Source organism: Nicotiana tabacum, chromosome 13 (genome assembly GCF_000715075.1).
Source record: "Nicotiana tabacum cultivar K326 chromosome 13, ASM71507v2, whole genome shotgun sequence".
Taxonomy (NCBI): domain Eukaryota; kingdom Viridiplantae; phylum Streptophyta; class Magnoliopsida; order Solanales; family Solanaceae; genus Nicotiana; species Nicotiana tabacum.
The window spans coordinates 59,560,319-59,584,067 of NC_134092.1; the positions used below are offsets into that span (position 1 = coordinate 59,560,319).

The following is a 23,749-nucleotide window of genomic DNA, read 5'->3' on the forward strand; positions in this document are numbered from 1 at the left end:
GAGGTTAGTCTTGTTACTTATTGAGTTAGTTGTACTCATACTACACTCTGCACCTCGTGTGCAGATCCAGGTGCTTTCAGACACGGGGATTGTTAGATTTCAGAGTACTATCAGTTGAGGACTATCAAGGTAGCTGCTTGGTGTCCGCTGACCTTGTCTCTCTTTTCTTCAGTTATTGTACTATTCTATATTTTCAGACAGTGGTTTTTATCAGTCAATCATTGTACTCATATTAGATACTCATGTACTCAGTGACATCGGGTTTTGGGAGTGTTATATTTGAAATTGTGAGATTTCTTCCGCTGAATTTAATTAATTGTTTTCAAATTTAAAAGATATGGTGGATTATTGAGATTTTTGGCTTGCCTAGTATTGAGATAGGCGCCATCACGACAGGTTAGATTTTGGGTCGTGACAATTCGGCACTTCACGAACTAGTTAGTCTTTTAAACGATGCATTACGATTCCTTACGTGGTAGTTGTACGTAGAGCGTTGCCTTTAATTTACTTGTGGTTGTATTGATCGAATGCGTAAAGCATTCTGCTTGGCAAACGTATGAGTATATTATAATCTCCATTTATAAATCTTGGTATTCTTTCTGTATTTGTGTTTGTACTCGTTTGACCATGCTGGATGCCGTGCGGCATCTCGTTGAAATTAAAGCATGTGTCATATGATGATCAGGTATGCCTCCTTGACTCTTGTGTGTGTCTATTTCTCTATGTGATTATTCTTTTATTGCAATAGATATCATATCGTTAGGAATTTCAAGACATGAATCTGTATGTACGTGTTCGAATCTATGTTTGCCTGTAATTCTTTCTGGATGACTATTTTCTGAATGAATTCAAAGCTCCTCTAGATACCATGCTTTAGGACTCATACTATTTGATTCATGCATAACAATGAATGTATGTGTCGTAATCGTAAACTATGATTGGCATCAGTGCGTTTGATTCACATATAGACATCATGCCATCAGGATTATAAAAGCTAGATACTAATTTGTTAACTCCGTGTTTAAATCCTTGAGGCTATGCATTGACATGATCATTTAAGTATTGTCTCTTAGAGCTAAAGGATTGATATATTGCTTGTTTAAATAAAGAAGTATGCTAGAAAATCATGAATAACGCTTATTTGCGCCTTACTGCTAAAATGTGTTCAATAACTAGATGTCATGCCTTTAAGTTCCTTATGACATAAAGCCATATACCGTTGAAGACCAGCAACTTGTAATCTATTTGTGCCTCTCTTGGTGTGGTTTGTTCAGCTGATACATGTAATGGATAATCGTTAGGACATAATAACTTAATTGATGAATACAAGTCTGTTATTGTGTTTAACTGGTTCAAGTATGTATTTGGGTTATGGATTAGAAATTTGGGTCATGGGAAGCGGGAGAAGGCCGAGAAGATACCTATGAGGATCTGTCAAGATTTGTACTTTATTTTAGTTTATAGTTTCGGCTTGGTCATTAGTCTGTTGTGCTAATTTGTACTGATAAATAGTAATCTGATTGTGTAAACGAATTGCTGGAGAAAAGGACTTACCTGTTATGTCTAGAGAGTAATATTTGACTGTTAAATGTGTTTTATATGATATTTCCATGTTTAGGAAATTTAATAGATGAATTAGTTTATTGCCTTGGCCACCAACTTCATGTTTAATAAGTTCAACATAGGTGATAAGGAATCAGATTTTTCTACTTTGTCTTTCTTTTTAAATTCTTCACTAGTCTTAAGTAGCGACCTGGGCTCTCTAAAATAAACTAAATCTTTAGCAGCTTAATACTCAAGTTTGTTAATCTGTCTTGGGTCATTTGCAATCTCTTGCTGACCTCCTAAGAATTTTATTAAAGAAGTGGTTAAGTTCATCCATGTTTAAAAAAATAAGTAGAACCTTTTTCAACTTTGAGCCTTATTCTATAATAATCAACATCAGGTTTGAGTGTTTTTGCCTAGTAGTTTCAAATTAATTTTTCTTATACCTATCCTTTTTATAAGTCATGAGCTCTTTACTTTATAATTTTATCTAAGAGTCAGTTCTTTTAACTTAAGCTATGACCCATTTTATCAAACTTCATATTCAATTATTTTACAATACGAGGCTTAATACATTTAGGAGCCCACGTTTTTTTCTCTTTCCTTTTTGGTTTCTCTATTTAATTAATTCGGAGGCCAACATGAGCCCTTACTTGTCTTATATGTTCCTTGTTTAAGTTCCAATGTGCTCCTTTTATGTGACGCTAATAATAATAGAAATAGAAACCTGAGCTTTTCTTTAAGTCTAGAACCATCCCTTTAGAATAGTGTCCAAAACCACCTGGACTATAGGAATGGACGGGTAGTTTTGAATTAAGACGCGATTTAGAATTGATTAGTGCACTCTTAGGTTAACAATTTAAAGATAGTAACGAGGGTAGCAGACATGATACATAAATTGCCCAAATAGCCATTTCACTTTTGGCTATAAAAGTCTTAGCCGACTTTGCACGGGAGTTGATCCATCAGGCTTAAAAATCTAGGTCCCCTTTTATGTAATTAAGTAGACTTTCTACGATTTACAATTCTTACATTTTTTCAAGACTAATTTTAATTAATTGCTTTTAATTGATGTATATACTTGACCACTTAGGATTAATTCACAACTCAGCAACCTACAACCTAGTCTAATTCAATAATCCCACATAGTTTAGAATTCGGTCGGGAACCACAATTGTGGACCTCGATGAGTGTCTAACACCTTCTTTTTGATGTAATTTGAGCCCTTACCTAATCTTTGGTGACGTTGACTAGATAAAATAGAGTTATTTGCAAATAGGTGCCCTAACGTACCTTAAAAATCGTTAGGTGATGACTCTTATCTTTTAATGCCCTTTTAAAGGAGTTGTCACATGTCGAAACCCGCTTTCGCGAGAAAATGGGGCACGACAACGAACCTATTCCAACTCCCAGAATCACAATCCGAATTCGATATCATCAAAACCAACTCCCGGTTCAACTTATGAACTTTTTCAAAGCTTCAACTTGCCAACTTTCGCCAAATAGTACCGAAACCTTCTAGGAATATTCAAATGAAAATTCGGGCATACGCCCAAGTCCAAAATCACCATCCGGACCTAACGAAACTATCAAATACAAAAAGTCCAACTTGGTCAACTCTTCCAACTTAAAATTTCCTATTTAAGAATTATTCTTCCAAATCAATCCCGTATCACCCCGAAAATCATAATCGATGATACACACAAGTCATAATACATCATACTTAGCTACTCATGCCCTCGAACCATCGAACGGAATACAAATGCTCAAAACGACCAGTCGGATCACGATATTTTTCCCCTTTTTAACATACGTTCGTCCTCGAACGTGCCAACAATCGCTCTAAAGCCGTCAAATCACTGTTTAAACTCACCACACACATACCCATGGGTGACCCCACGTCACCCCGATCCATAAAAGCCTGACATCACAACCTAATTGAAGATCTTTACTTCAACCTTAGTCCATAAACCTTAGAACCCAATTTCCAATATCCAAAATCCATTACAAGACCCGATTCTCACGTCTAAACACCGTATAATCCTGAACAAGCTATATCAAGCCATAACCATAACCCAAGATGTAATCACATGACCTACTACATAACTCAGATACTCATAGTATAACTTCTTACCACAATAGTTGTCCAAAATAAACCCGGTACCGGCAACAAATCTCATATCGAATAAAACCTTGTTCTAAACCTTCGTGCACTGTAGTGATGAAATAGACATGCAGAACTCATAACCACTCACCACATCAACAATTCGTGGAGCTCCCTCGGGACCCAATAAAAACCATAGCCAATCCTAAGCTGACTATAGACATTATTCTACCAAACGTACATTAATCAAATCTAATAGCACCCATTCCAGGTCCAATAACCTCATCTCATCTAGTACAAGCTATCCGACAAACATGCCATACCAATACCACCTCGAACCACTTATCGTGCAATCCGTGCACCAAACAGGAAACAACTCGAATGTACCCAGTGATGGAAAGATAAACAAATTAAAAAACCGTCACGCAAGCTCAACAGATACCACCACAAGGGCTATGCTATGAACCCATCACACATAGTAGAACCAAGACACATGAATCTAACACTAAGGATCATATCCCAACATAACTATGTTGTAATGCGTGACCCCATCCCAAAATCGATCCACCTGAAATACGTCAAGCCATGATACTCACAATCAACAACTATAAGCATATCAACATCAAATATGCGAAGTGCATGACCATAACCGTGGAGAAATAAATAGCACAGTATACCACAAATAGGAAGATCATAACCAGGGAGCAATCAACTATCCAACAACCTAAGAGCCATCTCGCTCGAATTCCGTCACTAGGCCCAAACCAAACCGCACCACGTGTATATAGTCAACACTCTCACTGCCCATCGTAGCATCGATCGTAGCATCGAAGAGTAACACATAGAACATGTCAGAACACGAACAAGCTCAACTCTAACCGAATGACACGTCCCTCAATAACAGTAGTGCGGAGTCAACAAATCTGATCCAGTTTAAAATACACATCCTCATTAAGCCTATCAATGGGCCCCCAAATCAACTCTAGTCATCCACAAATAGATAAATAGCCCTCCAAAAGTCCACAATAACCTAACCATAACACATATCATCAACTGTCTAGTTCCGGCCATATCGTCATAGTGCACAACCAAGGAATAGTCTACCTCTGAGACTCCCAATCTCCAAATCACAAGAATACAAATATCTTCATATCTGATCCCGACTTTACCACCCAATTAACTAACTCATCTCTCAAGCACAATCATCTCACAAGAAATACTTCCTTAGTTTTTTTCATGCCACATAGCAAATATCTGAACATCAGTAGTCCACCAACCAGCCGATTATCGTAATACCAGTCAAGCATCAGTAAGTCAAAACACAGTGCACCTTCTGAATTGTGCACCATTCTCAAGTGATACCAGATAGTGCCAACATTTCTCTAAACATCTGAAACTGTCCATGTTGTCTAGAACTCATGACATTCCCTTCGAAACTAAACCACAACCTTGTACATGCACATCTCAATCCCACACGATGCACCACCTCTATCATACCATAATATAAAAATACAAGAATCTCATTATCAAGTTTGAGTCACAAGCACAATACATACTCAATCCGCTATAAACCTTCCACTTGATCCCATCCAAGAGGAAATCACAACCCGCAACAAAATCCCCATGCTTGTAAAAAAATATCCATCTCAAGTCGTGGTAGAAATCATCAAGAACTCTTCGAAACCCATTAGCACAAGACCAAGCCATCAAAACTAAATCTCTCTGACTTAACCAAGTCACGCAGGTCGTCAAACCCAAGAGTATTGCCACAAAACACTGGCATAACCTTACCACATCAAAAGAACCAAAAGGACCGATCATATATATTACCGTGCCGATCCAACCCACTACCAAGATGTCTAATTTCTTCGAGTTCCTTCCAAATTGCCTTTGAATTAACACTTCTCCTTGCCAGAATACCACGATCCTTAGCCAAGCTCACCACAAGATATTCTAGCATGAAACCACGTTGTCCTAAATCCCATAAGCCACCATATTTCCTTTTAAGCACTCAATATACTGCATCCGAGATACCCATTCTGATGAGACCTTTTGTGAATCTAAAGTTGTTTCTTTAACATCTCAAATGCTGAAATGTAGAATCAATAATGATATAGCGAATCGCGACACCATCCAATGAAAATCTCAGATCTTAGCCATTTACAAATCCAAAAATTTCTCAAATACCACATATGAATCATGAACTAATTATAACTTTCTCAAGAGACATCCACTCTACCCAAATCTTTTAATGTACCACAAAAACGGGCCGAACAATGTGTGCTCCATTAGCACATAAATACCTTAAGAAGTAACCCACATCTCTAAGCAACTGAGTGAATCCTTACTCCATGCACACTACCTCCACCTCGAATAACACACCTGAATCATCTCAAGATTTCCATATATCCGTAAAGTGTAATACATCATGCATCCAGAAATTTCCTTACTCGAGTCATCCTCGAAATCAACCTCTTCAAGTCATGACTGATCCACAAGCATGCCTCAGGCCAAAACTAATATAACACATAACCATACAATCAATTTGTCGATAGTAGACTCCCCCGCTTGGTTCGAAGCCATAGAACAAAATATTTGATAACCAACAATACCCTTCCTCCATTACTGCCATAATCCCGCACTATAATTCAACTAAATTCTTCATAAGCTTATGTAACACAAATCATAAAATACCTCAAATCATCTTCTATGCTCACATTCATTCTCGTGACAGTCGAGTCCGCTTCCTCTAGCGGTCCAAACTCAAATTGCAACACATATAACCCACTGGTAGAAAGAAACTCTCCACATAATCATCATAAGAATCATACAACCGTAGACCACCCCCGTAAGAAATAACCCACCTGCTTAGCCCCAAACTAGCATCTCTTTATGCCCTACCATAGTCACACCCACTATGCATTCACTAAATCTTCTCGAGTCTAAGCTCGTCAACGAAACATAAGAATCTACTTTATCCCACAAACGAACAACATGAAAGATCCCTCAACATGCTCATAACTCGAGACTATACAACACATCAAGACAGAAATCAAGCACCAAATAGTCCTTTTCACATCCCAAGCAAACTCTTCTTGTCACGTCTAAACCATCTGAACACATCCTGCAGTCACATCATGCTCATCATATAACCATTCAACCACTCACCAAGCCATAAATCACACTCGTATGGATACTACTAGAAATATGTGTCCAAAAGCATATGCTTATACAACCGAAACTACCAAGACCAAGCTGCAGTCTAAACCCGGCCTCAAGTCCTCCAAACTGGCCCAACTCCAAAATACAGAAAACACATCTCGCACCTCATCAATGGAATCACAATTCGTCGATGCACAGCTGATACCAAGCGCTCACATAACATATGAGTGAGTGGAAGGAATTCAAGGTATACACTTCAAGATGAATCAATCCGCACGATAAGTAAAGAAAGATGTGAAATTTTCCTACATGCCATGTAGTCTCTCGAAGATAGGTATGGACGTCATCATACTGGTCCGCAAGACTCTACTAGACATTTGCTCATGACTCATAAAACCTATGATGGCACCTAACCCAACCCACTAGGTAAGCCAATTAACAGTCAACAAAATCGAAATGAGATTAATAAGAAAATCAATTGTTATACCACATATTTTCGTACATAAAAGTGCATCGTAAGAAAACTAATGTAAGACCAAAAATGAGATTATCTTTGAAAGTATATAAAGTAAGTTATCATATTACCTCGTAGGTTACAAATATTGAAGATCATGAACAACAAGTACAAAGAGGGTTAGAAGGTTCAGAAGTTAAAGGAATTGAAGAAAATAATATTTCGTTGAGAGTCGACAAGTTGGGAATGTTATAACTCATACCTTTGGGGATAGACTAGGGTTATTAACATGATAAGAAGGTTATGTTATGATTTATTTTAGTCTTATTATAGTCATGTGTTAAGTTTTGAAGTCAAGCGAGTTGTGGAATAAAAGTCGATGAAACTCATCACAAGTTACGTTCATAAGTTTTACTGAAATTTGGGTCAAATGTCACTGCGCTTTTCTCCCAATATACTTAGATTTACGGGGTGATCCACCCATAAAATTGAATATATATGATTATATTTTCTAACACATTAAACCGTTTGTCAATACGACGTCGGAGTAGATAGATATATGTATTTTTGTGAGACTACGCAGACTGCTAGGTGACAAGTAGGTGTGTCACCTACTTGCTTAAATGAGAGGACTACATATGTCCAAAAAGGGGCCAGTTCAATCCAGCCAAAGAGATCTTTTAAGGGTCTATTTCCTTCATATATCACAGTGATAATAGTACATAAAAATCAGAGATAAGCCCCTGCAAAAATCCTCCCAAAAATTGAACACAAACCCTAATTGATTTTCTCATCTTTTCAAGTTCTAGTTGGAGGAAAACCTAGGGTTTGAAGAACCAAGATAGGAGCTGAGATATTCAACAAATAAGGTAAGTATATTGCTCTATTTCATCCATTTTTTCTGCTGGAAATGTATGAAAATTCATTCTATAATTGTAATAACTCACAGGACTGTGATCGAAAGTCATGAGTTCGAGTTATTCAACTTGTAGTGGACTGTTTTATGGGTTGTTTTGCGTTGCTGTTGCATTGCATGTTTTGCTTCTGTTTTAGGGAGTTTTGGAGGAGAAATAGTATGGATAAACACCACATAAATGCAGGGTGGTGGGCTGGTCGTTCGTCATAACATTTTCAGATTGTTTGACACTATTATGGTTGTCGTTTTGTGTATGAAGTGATAATGGTATGTCGAGCTATTTTGTAGTATTTTGTGATGGATATAAGGTTGGAAAATGATGTATATATGTTGTTATTGTTGTGTTCTTGTGTTGTTAGTGTTGTCTCGAATTGGGAGAAAGTAAAGATTACAGGGGAGATGTTGTCCGTTTTAATATAAAATAAGTTTGTCGTTCGTTATGCGATAGTTGTACCTTTCGTAACTTACTGATTGTATTATTATTGTTGGAGATTAAGGTGCGAAGAGACGAGTTCAATGTGGTTATTGGAAAGATTATGATAAGGTATGTTAAGGCTAAATCTTTCCTTTATTTTTGCATGATCTCGTAACTACATGAGTTTGATAACGAGACATAAAGAGAAGTTGTACTCCTAAATTTATGTACATTATCCTAGTATGATAAGTTTCTCCCTTATGAAGTTGTGCAAAAATACAAAAATACGGAAATACTGTCCAGAACGCAATAACACTGTAGAAAGGATGAATACTATCTACAAATGCAGAACGTTGTCTAGAAAGGCAGAATGCTGCATAGAACTGCAGTAATACTAGAAATACAATTCCAAGTTTGTTAAAAATCTATCTTAATTTTTTCCTGTTCACATCATTGTAGTATGTACAATGTCTAAAGTGGGGTAGAGGAGAAAAAGATAAAGATAAGCCTCATGTTCATGAGATCTATATGAAGATTGCATACAATGCAATTATAAATATTAATCATAGGTGGAGGTTGACTTGAATCTCACATAGGTAGGGCTATCCTTCTCAATTTCACTTGAGTGAATTAGGGATTGCCATTGAGAATCTACCACAAATGGAATTTAAAAACTTTTTCAGCTGCCCATTTTCTCCCTCTATTTTTGGGATCACCAATACATATCCCTAGCCTTATTTGGGGATCCATCTTTGTGCATTGTGGTGGAATAATTAAATCATATAGCACATTCATATTTCTAGATAGAAATTATTTGGTTCCTGACCCTGAACCGATTGTGATAGGGGAGAACCTATCATAACTTGGCTAGATGCGTACAAGTACTGTTGTATATTAAATAATACATCACATACCCAATTTTATTTTGGCAGTTTTGTTCTCATAACTAATTATTTAGATATAATTGGAGACATACAATTTATGCTAAACCAACTTGGATTTAAATCAGTATTATCAAGATAAATCATCATAATTTATATTCTGTAACTATGCTCTAATAATTTGAGCAATCAATCTTGCAAAAGCCAAACTGCAAGTTTGATAGCAAAAGCGCATGTGACCATAGAATAGATGCATCTATTAAAATCATATAATAGTAAACGTTCTACATGGAAGGTGACTGGGCCCATATATTTATCACCTTTTATTCGTTCCAGAAATCAAGGGATTCAATCCCAACCTTAACTGGTATATCATGAGAATAAGCAGCACAAGAGAATTCTTGAAAAATCTTATATTTTTTCAATAAATGCCAATGTAATTATCAATTAATTTTTTCGCATCTTAATTGAACCGAGATGGTCAACCGATCATGCCAACTAATATTTATTTCAGTAAACCTCTAATTTACTTGTGGCTTGTGATTGCATCATCATGCTTATACTTGTGTAGTACAAATAAAAGAAAAGTCAAGTAACATTTTATATTTACCCGATATGATTATAGTAATATAAAGATATTCAATCTTCTTTTCATTTATAGTCTCAATATGCCAACCACTTTGGCTAATATATTTGTAAATCAAAATGTTTCTTTTGAGACTTACTACAAGATTAATATCATGAATAATTTCATTCATTCGGGTAGTAACAAATTAGTTCTTTCAGATCTCTTAACTGTTTTTGTACTACAAGATCTTTTGTCACACCATCCATTTGAATTAGAAGTATCTTAAACTTTACAATTCTAAAAACCCGGTAGTACAAGTCATAAGCTATACAGAGTGTTTGCTAGAAAACTTCTAAATACAACTGTCTAAAAATAAGAATAAACAGTGCAAAACGAAAATTTGAAGGTGACTCCGAAACCTGCGAACGTAGCGGCAGGTTTACCTTGAGTCTCCGTAGTGACAGTCCACACAGCTAGCTAACGAACAAATACCTGGGTCTGCACAAAAAAAACAAAAATTATGCAGAAGAGTAGCATGAGCACACCACAGCGGTGCCCAGTAAGTATCAAGACTAACCTCGGTGAAGTAGTGATGAAGACTAGTCAAGACACCCACTGGTATAATAAACTGAAAGCAAGCATAAGTATAGGGATGACAGAACATGACATCTATCTAAGGATCCCGCGATATGGCTAACGACATAGCAACGACAATAGTTTTCACATCAAGTCTCGGCCAACAACCCCAATAAATTAGTCAAATCCTTCAAGTGTAAACTTTCACCCGTAAATTTTTAAATTGAGGTCTTTAGAATATAATCTTTTCCAGTAAGAAATTATTTTTGAAATATACTTCCTTCAATTAAATATCTTTCAAACATAGTTCTTTCAAGATAAAATCTTTCAAATATAAACTTTTCAAATATTTAGCCTTCAAACATAGTTCTTTCAAGATAAATACTTTCCAAGTATAACCCTTTCAAATAAATATCTTCAAACATAGTTCCTTCAAGATAAATACTTTTCAAATATAAACTTTTCAAGTAATGTCCTTCGAGTATAAGTCACCCTATGACACCTAAGCATGGAAGATTAGCAGCTCCGAATATAGATATAACCACAGGAAAAATCTACCGGGATACCGTCCCGTAGTCCCGAATTAATCATGCAGTGCGGGGGGATCTTCCGGAATACGTCCGTAGTCCCAAAATAAATATGCAGTGCTGGGGGATCTTCCGAAATACGTCTGTAGTCCCAAAATAAATATGCAGTACTGGGGGATCTCCCAGAATACGTACGTAGTCCCAAAATAAATATACAGTGCTGGTGCATCTCCCGGAATACGTCCGTAGTCCCAAATTAAATATGCAGTGCTGGGGGATCTCCCGGAATACGTCCGTAGTCCTAATTTAAATATGCAGCGCAAACAACAGATATAACAACTATAACACGATAGAAACCTCGTATATCACCACAACGAGTACAAAAGCAACAATAACAGAAATGCAAAGTACGACGAGCAAATCAACTCAAGAATTTAAATCACAAGAACGGTAGAACTCATTCACAAGGAATAACCACAGTAAAGAATGCTAGGCACAAGGAGAACAACTTAACAAGGGAAAACAAAACAAAAAAAATGTAGCAACGATTCCACAATATTCAAGTCAACAATAAGAAGCCAACACGAGTCAAATAGTTCAAAAAATAATGGCAAGTCAACTAAGATATAGGTTATCTAGACTCCTTTTGAGGTCGAGCAATTACGAGGAATATTCAACAATTCAAGTAAGGATAAGCAGCAGAAGATAATCATAACTCCAATTAAGACTGAACAATTATAGGATGAGAAAAATAATAATTTTAATTTAAGATAAGCAGTTATGAAAAATATAGCACGACGATAGAAGAGGTAAAATCTTTGGTTAAGTCGAATAAGGGTCAAATAGACAGTAAGAGTGAATCCTAAAGCAATTATCTCTAATCAAAGCATGTAGAGGTGAAACTAGCAAATAGGAATTCAAACGTATCAAAAACAACATCATGCCCGATGAATATAAGGACATAAGAATCCTAAAAGGCCAACTTTCCACAAATAAGTCCAAGCACGCACTCGTCACCTCGCGTACACAGACTACAATCAACATAAATGACTCAAATCCTAAGGGGTAGTTCCCCCACATAAGGTTAGGCAAGATACTTAACTCAAACTGCGCTCAATCAGTCAAGTAGTATGCCCTTTCCTCGATTTTTTGATTCCGATCGGCTTGAATCTAGTCATAATTAATTAGATTCAATCAATACAAATTGTAGGAATAAATTCCATATGAAAATATAAATTTTCTACAAAAATCTGAAATTTAACCCAAAAATACCCTTGGAGCCCACGTCTCGGAACCCAACAAAAGTTATAAAATATGAACGCCCATTCCGATACGAGTTCAACCATACCAATTTTATTCAATTCTGATAACAACTCGACCTCCAAATCTTAAATTGAATCAAGAGGGTTTTCACAATTTTTCTAACTTAATTCACCGATTAAATATTAAAAATAACCATGGATTCGGGTAATTTAACCAATATTGAGTCAAGAACACTTACCCTATTGTTTTCTCTAAAAATCTCCCAAAAATTACCTCATCCCGAGCTCCAATCCGTCAAAAATAAAAAATGGGACAAAGTCCCATTTTCTGAACTTAAACTCACTGCCCAGGCTTTTCTTCTTCGCGTTCGCGTGACCAGTGTCGCGTTCGCGAAGGCCTGACCATGCACAGCATCGCGTTCGCATTCGAGCTCTCGCGTTTGTGGTAGCTAACTGCCCTCCTTCTTCGCGTTCGCAGTCCATGCTTCACGTTCGCGAAAGGTTAATGGCTCAAGGTCCCCGTTCCCCGTCCTTCTTCGCGTTCGCGACCACTGCGTCGCGTTCGCATAAGCTTGACCAGACCTTGTCTCGCATTTGCGTCCACTCCTTCGCGTTCGCGAAGGTCATATCCAGCACCCCCAAAATTTCTCCTTCGCGTTCGCGAAGAAGGAAACCAGACACCAGAATCAGCAGTTCCAAAACAACTCCAAATGATCCGAAACCACCCCGAAACACACCTGAGGCCCCCAGGACCTCCACCAATCATACCAACCGGTCCCATAATACATTACGAACTTACTCGAGACCTCAAATCACACCGAACAACACCGAAATTACGAATCGCGCATCGAATCGAATTATAAGTTTTCAAATATTTCAACTTCTATATTTTGCGCCGAAACGTATCAAATCAATCCGGAATGACTTTAAATTTTGCACACAAGTCATAATTGATGTAAGGGAGCTATTCCCATTTTCGGAATTGAAATCCGACCTCGTTATCAAAAATTCACCCTTCGATCGGACTTTTTTTCAAAATCTTATAATTTCTAACTTTCGCCAAAATATGTCGAATTGTCCTACGGACTTCCAAATCAAAATACGAACATACGCTGAAATCCGAAATTATCATACGAAGCTATTGCCATCATCGAAATTCCATTCCGGGATCGTTTGTTCAAAAGTCAACTCTCTGGTCGACTCTTTCCATTTAAGCTTCTAAATAAGAATTTTTTTTTCTTTAAATTAAATTCTGAATCTTCCGAAAACTAAACTCGACCACACACACGGGCCATAATACATATTGTGAAGCTTCTCGAGACCTTAAGTCACTGACGGGGCATAATTTCTTAAAACGACAAGTCGGGTCGTTACAATTATAATATTAATGTCATGAACAATTTCATTCATCCGGGTAGTAACAAATTAGTTCTTTCAGAGCTCTTAACTGCTTTTGTACTATAAGATCTTTTATCATACCATCCATATAATGAATGTATCCTTCACAAAGAGAATCATATCATAATAATTGTCATGTTCAAAATCATCATAAGTAAAATAATTTCTTGCTTTAATTTTTCTTTTAATAACTTTCATAAGGCGTGACAAAATATTTTTGGCGTATCATATGTATGCAACCAATGATATATTCATGTAACTACACAGTAATATTCATTATCTTTCTTTGTCTCAAACCTCTCTTAGAGGCGAGTTATAATATTTATCCAATCATGCACAAGTACATTATTATACATAATCTTTATCACACACACACACACACACACACACACACATATATATATATATATATTTTCACATTCACTTTCAAGAATGAGCATGCAATCTCAATATTTATCACAAGTCACATTCTCTTCAAAGAATTTCTCCCTTTTTATAATTACCATAGTCATAACTATTGTTATTTTGGCCTTTCGCTCGCCCACATTCATTGGTCAACCACTTGTCTTTATTTAGACTTATCATGCACTGCTATCACGTTCACTTCAGGAATGGAGCAAATCAAGTGGGACAAGCTTCATGCTTTTTCATGAAAAATATATTATTTTTCTTTAGTTATTATTATTATTATTATCAATATTATGGTACATTAGGACTCAAACCCAATACCTTACCCATATAAAGGCATGCTAGGCCATAATGCGTTGGAACTTGAATCCAACATCTTTTCATCAACATAGTGCGTTGGGACTTGAACCCATCGTCTTACCCTCAATCTTTGGCATAATAGGCCAAAATTCAATAGGACTTACACTTGAGCCTTTAAAATATTATTACTTCATAATTATAGGCATAAGTAAATTAACTTTCAAGAAGACATATATAACTATTTCAATCTTGAAACAGTTCCTCTGCAACAAAAATGCTAGTTAGGATATATGCCAATTTTTTTTTTTAAAAAAAAAATGATACAATCACTTTTATATTTTAATAAATTAATTATGGGAAAGGTGCAGATAACCTATAACCACTTATATTTCAAAAACTATAAGAACTTCACAAAAAAAAAAAAAACGGAGGAATGAGCCTTATGTTTCCAGCAAAAATATTTAAGGCTTAATGCATGACCGTGACTATTATAAATTATAACTATAATGAGTTTGTATTGATTGTATATTCGAATGCCAAATTTGCAAGGTACTGTAAAATCGCCTACATATTTGATAATTTTGCTTTTAATGAAATACATCATGTGATGGTAAAAAAATTATTACTAAATTACCTTAATAATTATCTACCATAGTATGTAAACGGTCAGAACATATATATATACATTGAAATATTATCATTGTCCTATAAGAGATGTAGCAAATAAAGACATACCTTTTCAGTTCTTTATTTCACTGGATACAATTGAAAAAAATATTTTAACTAAACACTGCACATAAAGTTAATGCAAAGATATGAAAGTATGAATGAGTTTAGATGGATGTAAAACTTATCTTTGTATTATCATCCAAGACATTTTTCATTGATCTCATTGTATGCTTATAATAATCATGAAAGGAGCAATTCGTGCTGATAACGTGTTATAAAATAAAAGCAATTTAGTAAAACATGAACAAGAAATGTTGTTATAAAATAAAAGTAATTTAGTAAAACATGAACAAGAAATAGAGATAGAGAGAAGGAGGAGATTTTCTTCTTCAATTGTATGTATTTTTCTATCTATTACAAGGCCTTTATATAAGCATGAAAAGTAAAAAAAATATGTCATTGAATATGTCATTAAGCATAGAAATATATCATTGAATATGTTATTAAATATTTGAGAAGATCATGGAGGAAGAATATACATCCATCATAATTTGATTTTTCTTATAACATGCGCATGTTTTTATTTAATAAATTACTTTTTAACAACCGGATATTATTCATAGAATATTTTCCCATGATAATGTTAAAATTAAAAATTTACTTTAACGTCCCGAAAAAAGTTGGTCACTTTACCCGCAACGCCACACTCAGACTGAATGCAAATAATTTTTGGCCGAAATGCCGAATGTGTAACTTAACTTACAGGACGCACTCAGACTAAACAATTCTGTAATCCAGGCACGCACTTTCTGGGAAAAGGATGGGAAGACTTTTTGGTGCTTCTCACCTTCTAAAGCTAAGTCGATCCACCACTCTTCTCTCAGCTCCTCTCTTCAAAAATAGGATTTCTCACTCCCAATTACCTTATTACTCAAAGACGACGACGTTTCTTACTCTTCGAACTTTGGCAATCATGGCCCCCGGCGCCGATGAATTCGTCAAAGGACATGTCCACCCTAACGGCGTCGCTGTTATCACTCTCGATCGTCCTAAAGCTCTCAATGCAATGAATTTAGGTGAATTTTCGATTCTTATACTTCTCTGTATGTAATGTGTAATTGTGGATCCTAGCCGGATAATATTTGTTCAGTTTTTCTTAGTCATGTCAGTTCATTTTTGCAAATTGTTCGTGTCTTTTTTCTGGTTTTAGTGCTAAGAAGTTATTAACAATTATTGTTTTTTGTGCTTCTTTAGGATCAGGTGCCAAATGTTTCACTTTGAGGTGCATGAGTCGGCAACTTAATGGAGTTTGTTAGTTTTTTTAATTATAGCCTGAAAAAAAAAAAGCTTGTCCAGTAAATCATTTGGCATTTGCTGAATCACAAGCTATGGTTATTTGCTTATCTAATTTTTCCTTATAAAAAATACCTAAAGTAATAAATTACAAGCTATGATCAGGATACAAGTTCATGTAAGCCTTATTTCAGAAGCTGTGGCCTTATTCAACTAAACTGTCTAATGAGCAGTCGTAACCTATCAAAGAATATGTTCTAAAGATGACGTGGTTATAATCATGACTCGTGTACTAAAACTGCATCGATTATGATTTTAATACTAGAACGATGTTGAACCTATGGAAACAGGAGAAAATATTGTAGTTTAATTTCTTAGGGAGCAGGAACAAGATGACTCACTCCAAGATCAGAAATGAACATATTAAGAAACCAGTTTTAGGTCTTTAGTTTGTCCCAATGATATTTACTTCATTTAACTGATGCAATAAGATGTGCTTTGAAATCTATCCTAAATGAACTTTGGCTACACCTTTTCTTTCTCAACATCCCCTCCAAGAGTACTATGTCGTGATATCATCAATCAATGTTAGTGTTATTAGCATTATCATTTGCTTAATTTGATCTTTGTTGCATTCATATTTCATTGAAATATGATGCAGATATGGATATCAAATACAAGAGTTTCATGGATGAATGGGAAACAAACCCAAAGGTGAAGTGTGTTTTGGTCGACAGCAGCTCCCCCCGTGCCTTTTCAGCAGGTAACTTTCTTTCTATTATTTACGTGATGGGTGGTGCATGTTATTTGCGGATGACATAGTACTGATCGACAAGATGCGATGCGATGTTAACGCAAGGTTGGAGGTTTGGAGACAGACCCTGGAGTCTAAAGGTTTCAAGTTGAGCAGGACTAACATTGAATACTTGGAGTGCAAGTTCAGCGAGGTGATTCATGAAGCGGACGGGGAAGTGAGGATTTATACACAAGTCATTCCCAAGAGAGGGAGTTTCAAGTACCTCGGGTCAATAATCCAAGGTAGGGGAGATTGATGAGGATGTCATACATCGTATTGGAGCAGAGTGGATGAAATGGAGGCTCGCTTTCGGGGTTTTGTATGATAAAAATGTGCCACCAAGACTTAAAGGTAAGTTCTACCGAGTGGTGGTTAGACCGACTATGTTATATCGGACGGAGTGTTGGCCTATCAAGCACTCTCATGTCTAGAAGATGAAAGTAGCAGAAATGAGGATGTTAACATGGATGTGTGGGCATACCAGGAGAGATAAGATTAGGAATAAAGATATTCGCGACAAGGTGGGAGTAGCCCCGTGGAGGATAAAATGCGGGAAATAAGGCTGAGATGGTACGGGCATGTGAAGAGCAGATGCATAGATGCACTGGGAGGAGGTGTGAGAGGTTGGTCATGGCGGGCTAAGGAGAGGTAAAGGTAGGCCTAAGAAGTATTGGGAAGTGGTAATAAGGCAGGACATAGCAGCTTCAGCTTACTGAGGACGTGACGCTTGATAGTAGGGTGTGGAAGTCGAGAATTAGGATAGAAGGTTAGTAGGTTGCAGTGCGTGTCTTTCTTTCGTGCGAGTAGTTTTGATATTAGTCTCGTTTTCTTGTATTCTCTTATCCGCACATTTTTTTACTGTATTTTATTTATCTTCTCTTGTTGTTACTGTTTTGTTGTTTCGGCTTCTTTTTCAACTCTCCTTAAGCCGAGGGTCTATCGTAAACAACCTCTCTACCTTTACAAGGTAGAGGTAAGGTCTGCGTACACACTACCCTTTCACCCTACTTTGTTGGATTACACTGGGCTTGTTGTTGTTGTACTTGCTGGACCTCTATTTGGTATTTTTGCACCACCTAGTTCTTAAAGTGGTTCTGATATTTTATCGTTATTCATTTTGTTAGAGCCTAACATATTAAGTGACATAGCATCCCCTATGCTACTAAGATTTGAGGATGACCATTCATTGCCAATGCAGGATTGAATATTAAGGGGGTTGTCGATGAAATTTGAAAGGACAAAAGTGCACTTTTGTGCAAAAGGCAATTTTTTTTATCACATCATTATATTTGCCCTACAAGTGTCAGTTTGGCGTATCATGTTATCTTGTACCTTTGATTGTGTCAAAGCTGGTATCTTCCACAGTGTAGTTCAGAGTTTGCTGTCTGTAGTTTCGTTTGCTTACTGTCTTAATTAGTTGATGCTAATATGATGATGGATAACAGCAAATGTAGGTCCACATCCTGCAGGTGGTGATATTAAGCAGATTGCAACCAAAAAACAGCAGTCAGATATGATTGAGGTTTGTAGTCTCCTTCAAACATGATTAATTCAAGACTTGCTCTACTCAGCTAAAGAAATCCCAGACTCACAGCAGACTGCACTAGCAGTAGAACAAACACTATGAATGTTGCGAACAGACTTCCGGCACATGTTGCTAGTTTGGGTCCCAATATGTATCAAAAGAGCCATTGTGTTATTTGCAATTATCAGTTCTATACACAAAAGTACAGGCAGGCCTTTTAGTCTGTGATGAAAGAAGGAATTAATTAATTGTGTGGGGCCTAAGAAACAACAACAAACCCAGTGTAATCCCACAAAGTGCGGTCTGGGGAGGGTAGAGTGTACGCATACCTTACCCCTACTCTGCGAAGTTAGAGAGAAAGTTTTGTTAGACCTATAGAAAACAATATTGAGCCACATTATAATTGTGCCGTCCAGACCCCAAAGTGCGGTCTGGGGAGGGTAGAGTGTACGCACACCTTACCCCTACTCTGTGAAGTTAGAGAGAGTTTTGTTAAACCTATAGAAAACAACATTGAGCCACATTATAATTGTGTCATCCTGAAGATAGTTTAATTTTTTCTCTAAGTTCTACTCTTCTGATGTAAACAATATCTGTTTTCACAAGTCAATATTTTTATGAATGTCGCAAATGGTTTTGCTCCCCACTAAGTTCTTTTACTACTATCTAAGACTTGTATAAGTGGTCATTGGTTGTGTAAGATTATGTGAACTGTCAAACTCAAAGATAAGCATGTTAGAAGACTTATGGACCTTTCTTTTAGCATGCTTATCTTTAAGTTTGGTAGTGCACTTAATCCTATGCAACCAATTGGGTGCTTATTTAACAATCTTTGATCATCTGATGCAATCATAGCGCTTATCCCTTCATGTGTATGCACATGCGTGTAGCAGTATATGGTACATACATCTTAAGTTCTTTCCATGTGAAAGATAATTTAGGCTCTCTTTCTCAGGCACACACGTGTATCTAGGAGCCTCTTAACTCCAAATCATCACCAGAACATGCTCCAATCTGTTCTTCCACAATTTATACAGAAGTATCTGATCCTCCTATGTAGTGCTTGAATGTGTTATTTTATGCTTATATTGATTTGAATACCGTGGCTGAGTTAGAAGAAGAGCTTTATGTGAAAGTAGAAATGCATGTAACAGGTATTCACAGCTGAGTATCCTCTAATATGTAAAATCTTCGAGTACAAAAAGCCTTACATCAGCTTCATGGATGGCGTTACAATGGGCTTTGGAATTGGTTTATCTGGTCATGGTCGTTACAAGCTTATCACAGAGGTACTTTTCTACGTCTATGGAGGATTACTCATTTTTGCAAGTACATCTTAGTTACACTTTTTTTTGGGTTCCAGAGGACTGTTCTAGCGATGCCAGAAAATGGAATTGGGCTGTTTCCAGATGTTGGTTTTTCTTATATAGCAGCACATGGTCCTGGAGAAGGCACAGTTGGTATATTTTCTTCTATTCAGTTGAGTATTTCTTGCTGAGAAAATTTCAAAGACCAATCTTGTTGCATGAAACTTCAGAGAGAAATAAAAGATGGAAACTCCTATAACTGGAGGCATGTTTAGACAGATAGATCTCTCTCATAACTAATAGCTTAAGTTTTTGTTAACAAGATGAGACTATAGGAGTTGACTTGGTAATTGATCTCCCTCATCTTGCATGGAAGATTGCAAAAGGTATTGAAGAATATCTAGGTGCTAAAGAGAGCAAGTGAAGCATGCTCTCATCAGTGTCTGTATGTTATATTGAATGCTAGTGATTGGGCTTCCAAAATGCAGAGGTAGGAATTATGACCAACATTTCAGAATTTCTGGAGGGTATCTGAGGTGATTTTCCTGCTTTTATGAATTTTAGGAAGAAAAAACACCTCATACCACTTCATGCATTTCAGCTTGGTGTTTATAAGCACATCCCTTTTATGCATTGGGAAGTTATTATTTCTTTTGCATCAAAAAATTGAAAATTTAATTACTTATTATCTTTTTAATTTCGTTTAGTCCTAAAGCACCTTTTAGAAGCTGAATGACCATTTTCTCTTTATTGGCACTTAGGCTTGCTCGTCTCTTCATTGGTACTTGGACAGACAAATGCAATTTGAATCGAAGTCAGAATAAATATCGCCGACCCCAACTTTGTTGGGGGACTGAGGCATAGTTGTTGTATCTTGTTAGAGGGAGAAAGTGATGAAAATGATATATGTGTGGTTCATAGAACTATCTTCCCACTCCTTCCGTATGTGTTTGCTTAATCAATTAAGCAATTGCAGGTGCTTATCTTGCACTGACTGGAAGTAGGATATCAACACCTGCTGATGCACTCTATGTTGGTCTGGGAACTCATTATGTCCCTTCTGCAAATTTGAGTGCGTTGAAGGAAGCTTTGCTTGCAACTAAATTGTATGTCTCAAAATCTTGCACTATTCTCTTGTGCACTAATTGTCAAATTTTTGACTAATTACTCATATCCATGAGACGTGAACAGCTCCTTGGCCTTTGAGTCCCTTTATCTTATTTATGCTGCTCGAATAAAAGATATTTTTGCACTTTATAGTGCTTGTAAAGACCTTTGATGTTGACATACCTTGAGTTGTGTCTTTTCTCCTCAAATCCTTTAATGTTTTGCCTTGGAGGAAGAGATTCCCCAAATTGAGTAAACTTCTTGTCCCAATGTTTGAAGCTTTTTTAGTGCTTCTATTGCTGGACCCCAATCATCATTTCATGAGGCACATCTGGTATAGAGCATTCTTTCTCAGATGCTTCAGATCATTGTTTCTTATGCCTTCTGATAAATGTGTATTGTGCTACTGATACAAGTCCTTTCAGTTACATGTTGCAAATTTAAAATAGGTTATTCTGTCTTCTTAAAACAGCTCTGAGGATCCAGATGGGGAGATAAAAGAATTGTTGGCAAAATACAGTAGCAACCCTGATTCAGAACCCCGTTTGAAGTCACTTTTACCCAGAATTATTTCTACTTTTGCTGGTAACAAGTCCATTAGAGAGATAATAGAGGAGCTAGAAAATCATCTGCAAAGTGCTGATACATTGGGTAAGGTTTTACAAATAAGACTTTTCTCTTAGATGAATTCATGTTCTCTCTATTTTATACTATTTTTTCTCCATAAATGTCCTGTATCTTATTTTCCTATCAATGAGTAAACTTTTAGAGCCATGCTTTATTTTCATTTTTCATGTGTGAGTTCATCTTCTTGACAGTGGTAGAATGGGCCAAGGATGCTCTGCAAGGGCTCAGAAAGGGGGCCCCTTTCTCTCTCTGTCTCACCCAAAAGCTTTTTTCTAGAGTTGCATCTGCACGTGGTAAAAATGAGAATGACTTGTCCAGTGTGAGCTTCTCTCTAAGTTGTGTAGTTTTCCTACTTTTCTTCATATTGATTCTTTCCTTTTCACGAACGTTATAATCTCCCTTTTCTGTCATTCCCAGCTCAATGGTGTCATGAGAACTGAATATCGCATTGCTATAAGGTCTGCTCTACGGAGCGACTTTGCTGAAGGTGTCCGAGCAGTCTTAATGGAAAAGGATCAGGTTTGTTTCTTGCGTTGCAAGCCCATGATACTGTAACTGCATAAATGTTGGGTTTGTGGTTTCTTTAGTGTAGTGAATTTTCTGGTAAGGAATTTCGACTGAGCGTAGTTGAGGCGTGATTTCGTTTTCTTAAAGATTGAATAAAGTTCCTGGTTTATTTATTCTTTTTTTCCCAATAATGCAGCTTGATTGTCCTGTTAGACCCACCATATTGTATTGTCGATAGAGACGAGTTACAACGTGCATGAAACTAAAACCTTTGATGATTTTGTTTTCAGAGTCCAAAGTGGAATCCGTCTTGCTTGGAGGAAGTTAACCTTACTGAGGTGGAAGCTCTTTTTGAACCTTTGAGCCCGGAAGTTGGAGAACTGAATGTCTAAGTGTGCCTGGATATCCTGCATTTTTTCCAGCAGTTAGGATTGATAAATACTCCTCTTTTGGTCAATCTGAATACATGTGTATGTGTCTAATCCCAAATGATGCCTGTTCAAATGTTGACATTATCTGTTAAATGTGATTTATGAGGAAATAAAGTGCAGTTGGTGAAACGGTTTATGTAAATACCTTTGAGGACTCCATTCTATTTCTTTAGGTCGTTAATTCCAAATAATGCGCAGCTGCTTGCTCGTCTCGAGGATTCGCATAAATGTGCCCGCAAACATATACATATTATAAATTTTTCGATGAAGTACTTCCACTCCTGGACTTATGCAAAATCTGGAAGCCATATATATTAATAAACTAGCAAGGGTAGCTGATGCATTTGTATCTATACCCAATTTTGGGGTCATTATTAAAGTTATATCCACTTTTCACAAAAATTTGCAAGTCTTAGACCACTTTAGGATCAACTCCATATTTATTGGGTTTGAAGTTGAAGAAATTTTTTTTAGCCTGAAGTGCAATGCACCTAAGGCCAATTAAGTTAAGTGCAAAAATTATGTTTAAGATGCATTTAAGGCCAAATAGGTCCAAAGGAAAAAAATTGCATTTAAGGACAAATAGGTTTGAAGTACAACCAATGTTTTCATGCATTTAATGTCAAATAGGTCTGAAGTGCAAATTGTCAAGTAATAGAAACTTCTTTGAATTTCAACAATCCAAAATACGATTCAATACCTAAAACTACTCCAAATGAGCTCAAATTTGAAACATAACCTCCAAATATTATTAAAAGAAAACTGTAATCATCAATTTGTCAAAACAACAATAAATCTAACAAACTCAATCCAAAATATGATTCAATACCTAAAACTACTTCAAATGAGTTCAAATTTGAAACATAACCTCCAAATATTATTAAAAGAAAACCGCAATCATCAATTTATCAAAACAACAAATTTAACAAACCCATTTTGCAATTAAGAAGAAGAAGAAGAAGAAACCTAAG

At 36.4% G+C, this 23,749-nt stretch overlaps 1 protein-coding gene across 1 annotated transcript; it reads left to right on the forward strand.

Moving 5' to 3' along the window:
* Window positions 1-15,900: 15,900 nt before the first annotated feature.
* LOC107791844 (3-hydroxyisobutyryl-CoA hydrolase-like protein 3, mitochondrial) lies at window positions 15,901-22,920 on the forward strand. Its single transcript, XM_016613987.2, has 10 exons — window positions 15,901-16,261; window positions 17,140-17,241; window positions 18,744-18,796; window positions 19,954-20,088; window positions 20,163-20,259; window positions 21,083-21,212; window positions 21,686-21,864; window positions 22,032-22,159; window positions 22,258-22,359; window positions 22,638-22,920. The coding sequence occupies exons 1-10, from the start codon at window positions 16,006-16,008 to the stop codon at window positions 22,737-22,739; spliced, it is 1,284 nt and encodes a 427-aa protein (XP_016469473.1). The 5' UTR covers window positions 15,901-16,005; the 3' UTR covers window positions 22,740-22,920.
* The last annotated feature ends 829 nt before the right edge of the window (window positions 22,921-23,749 follow it).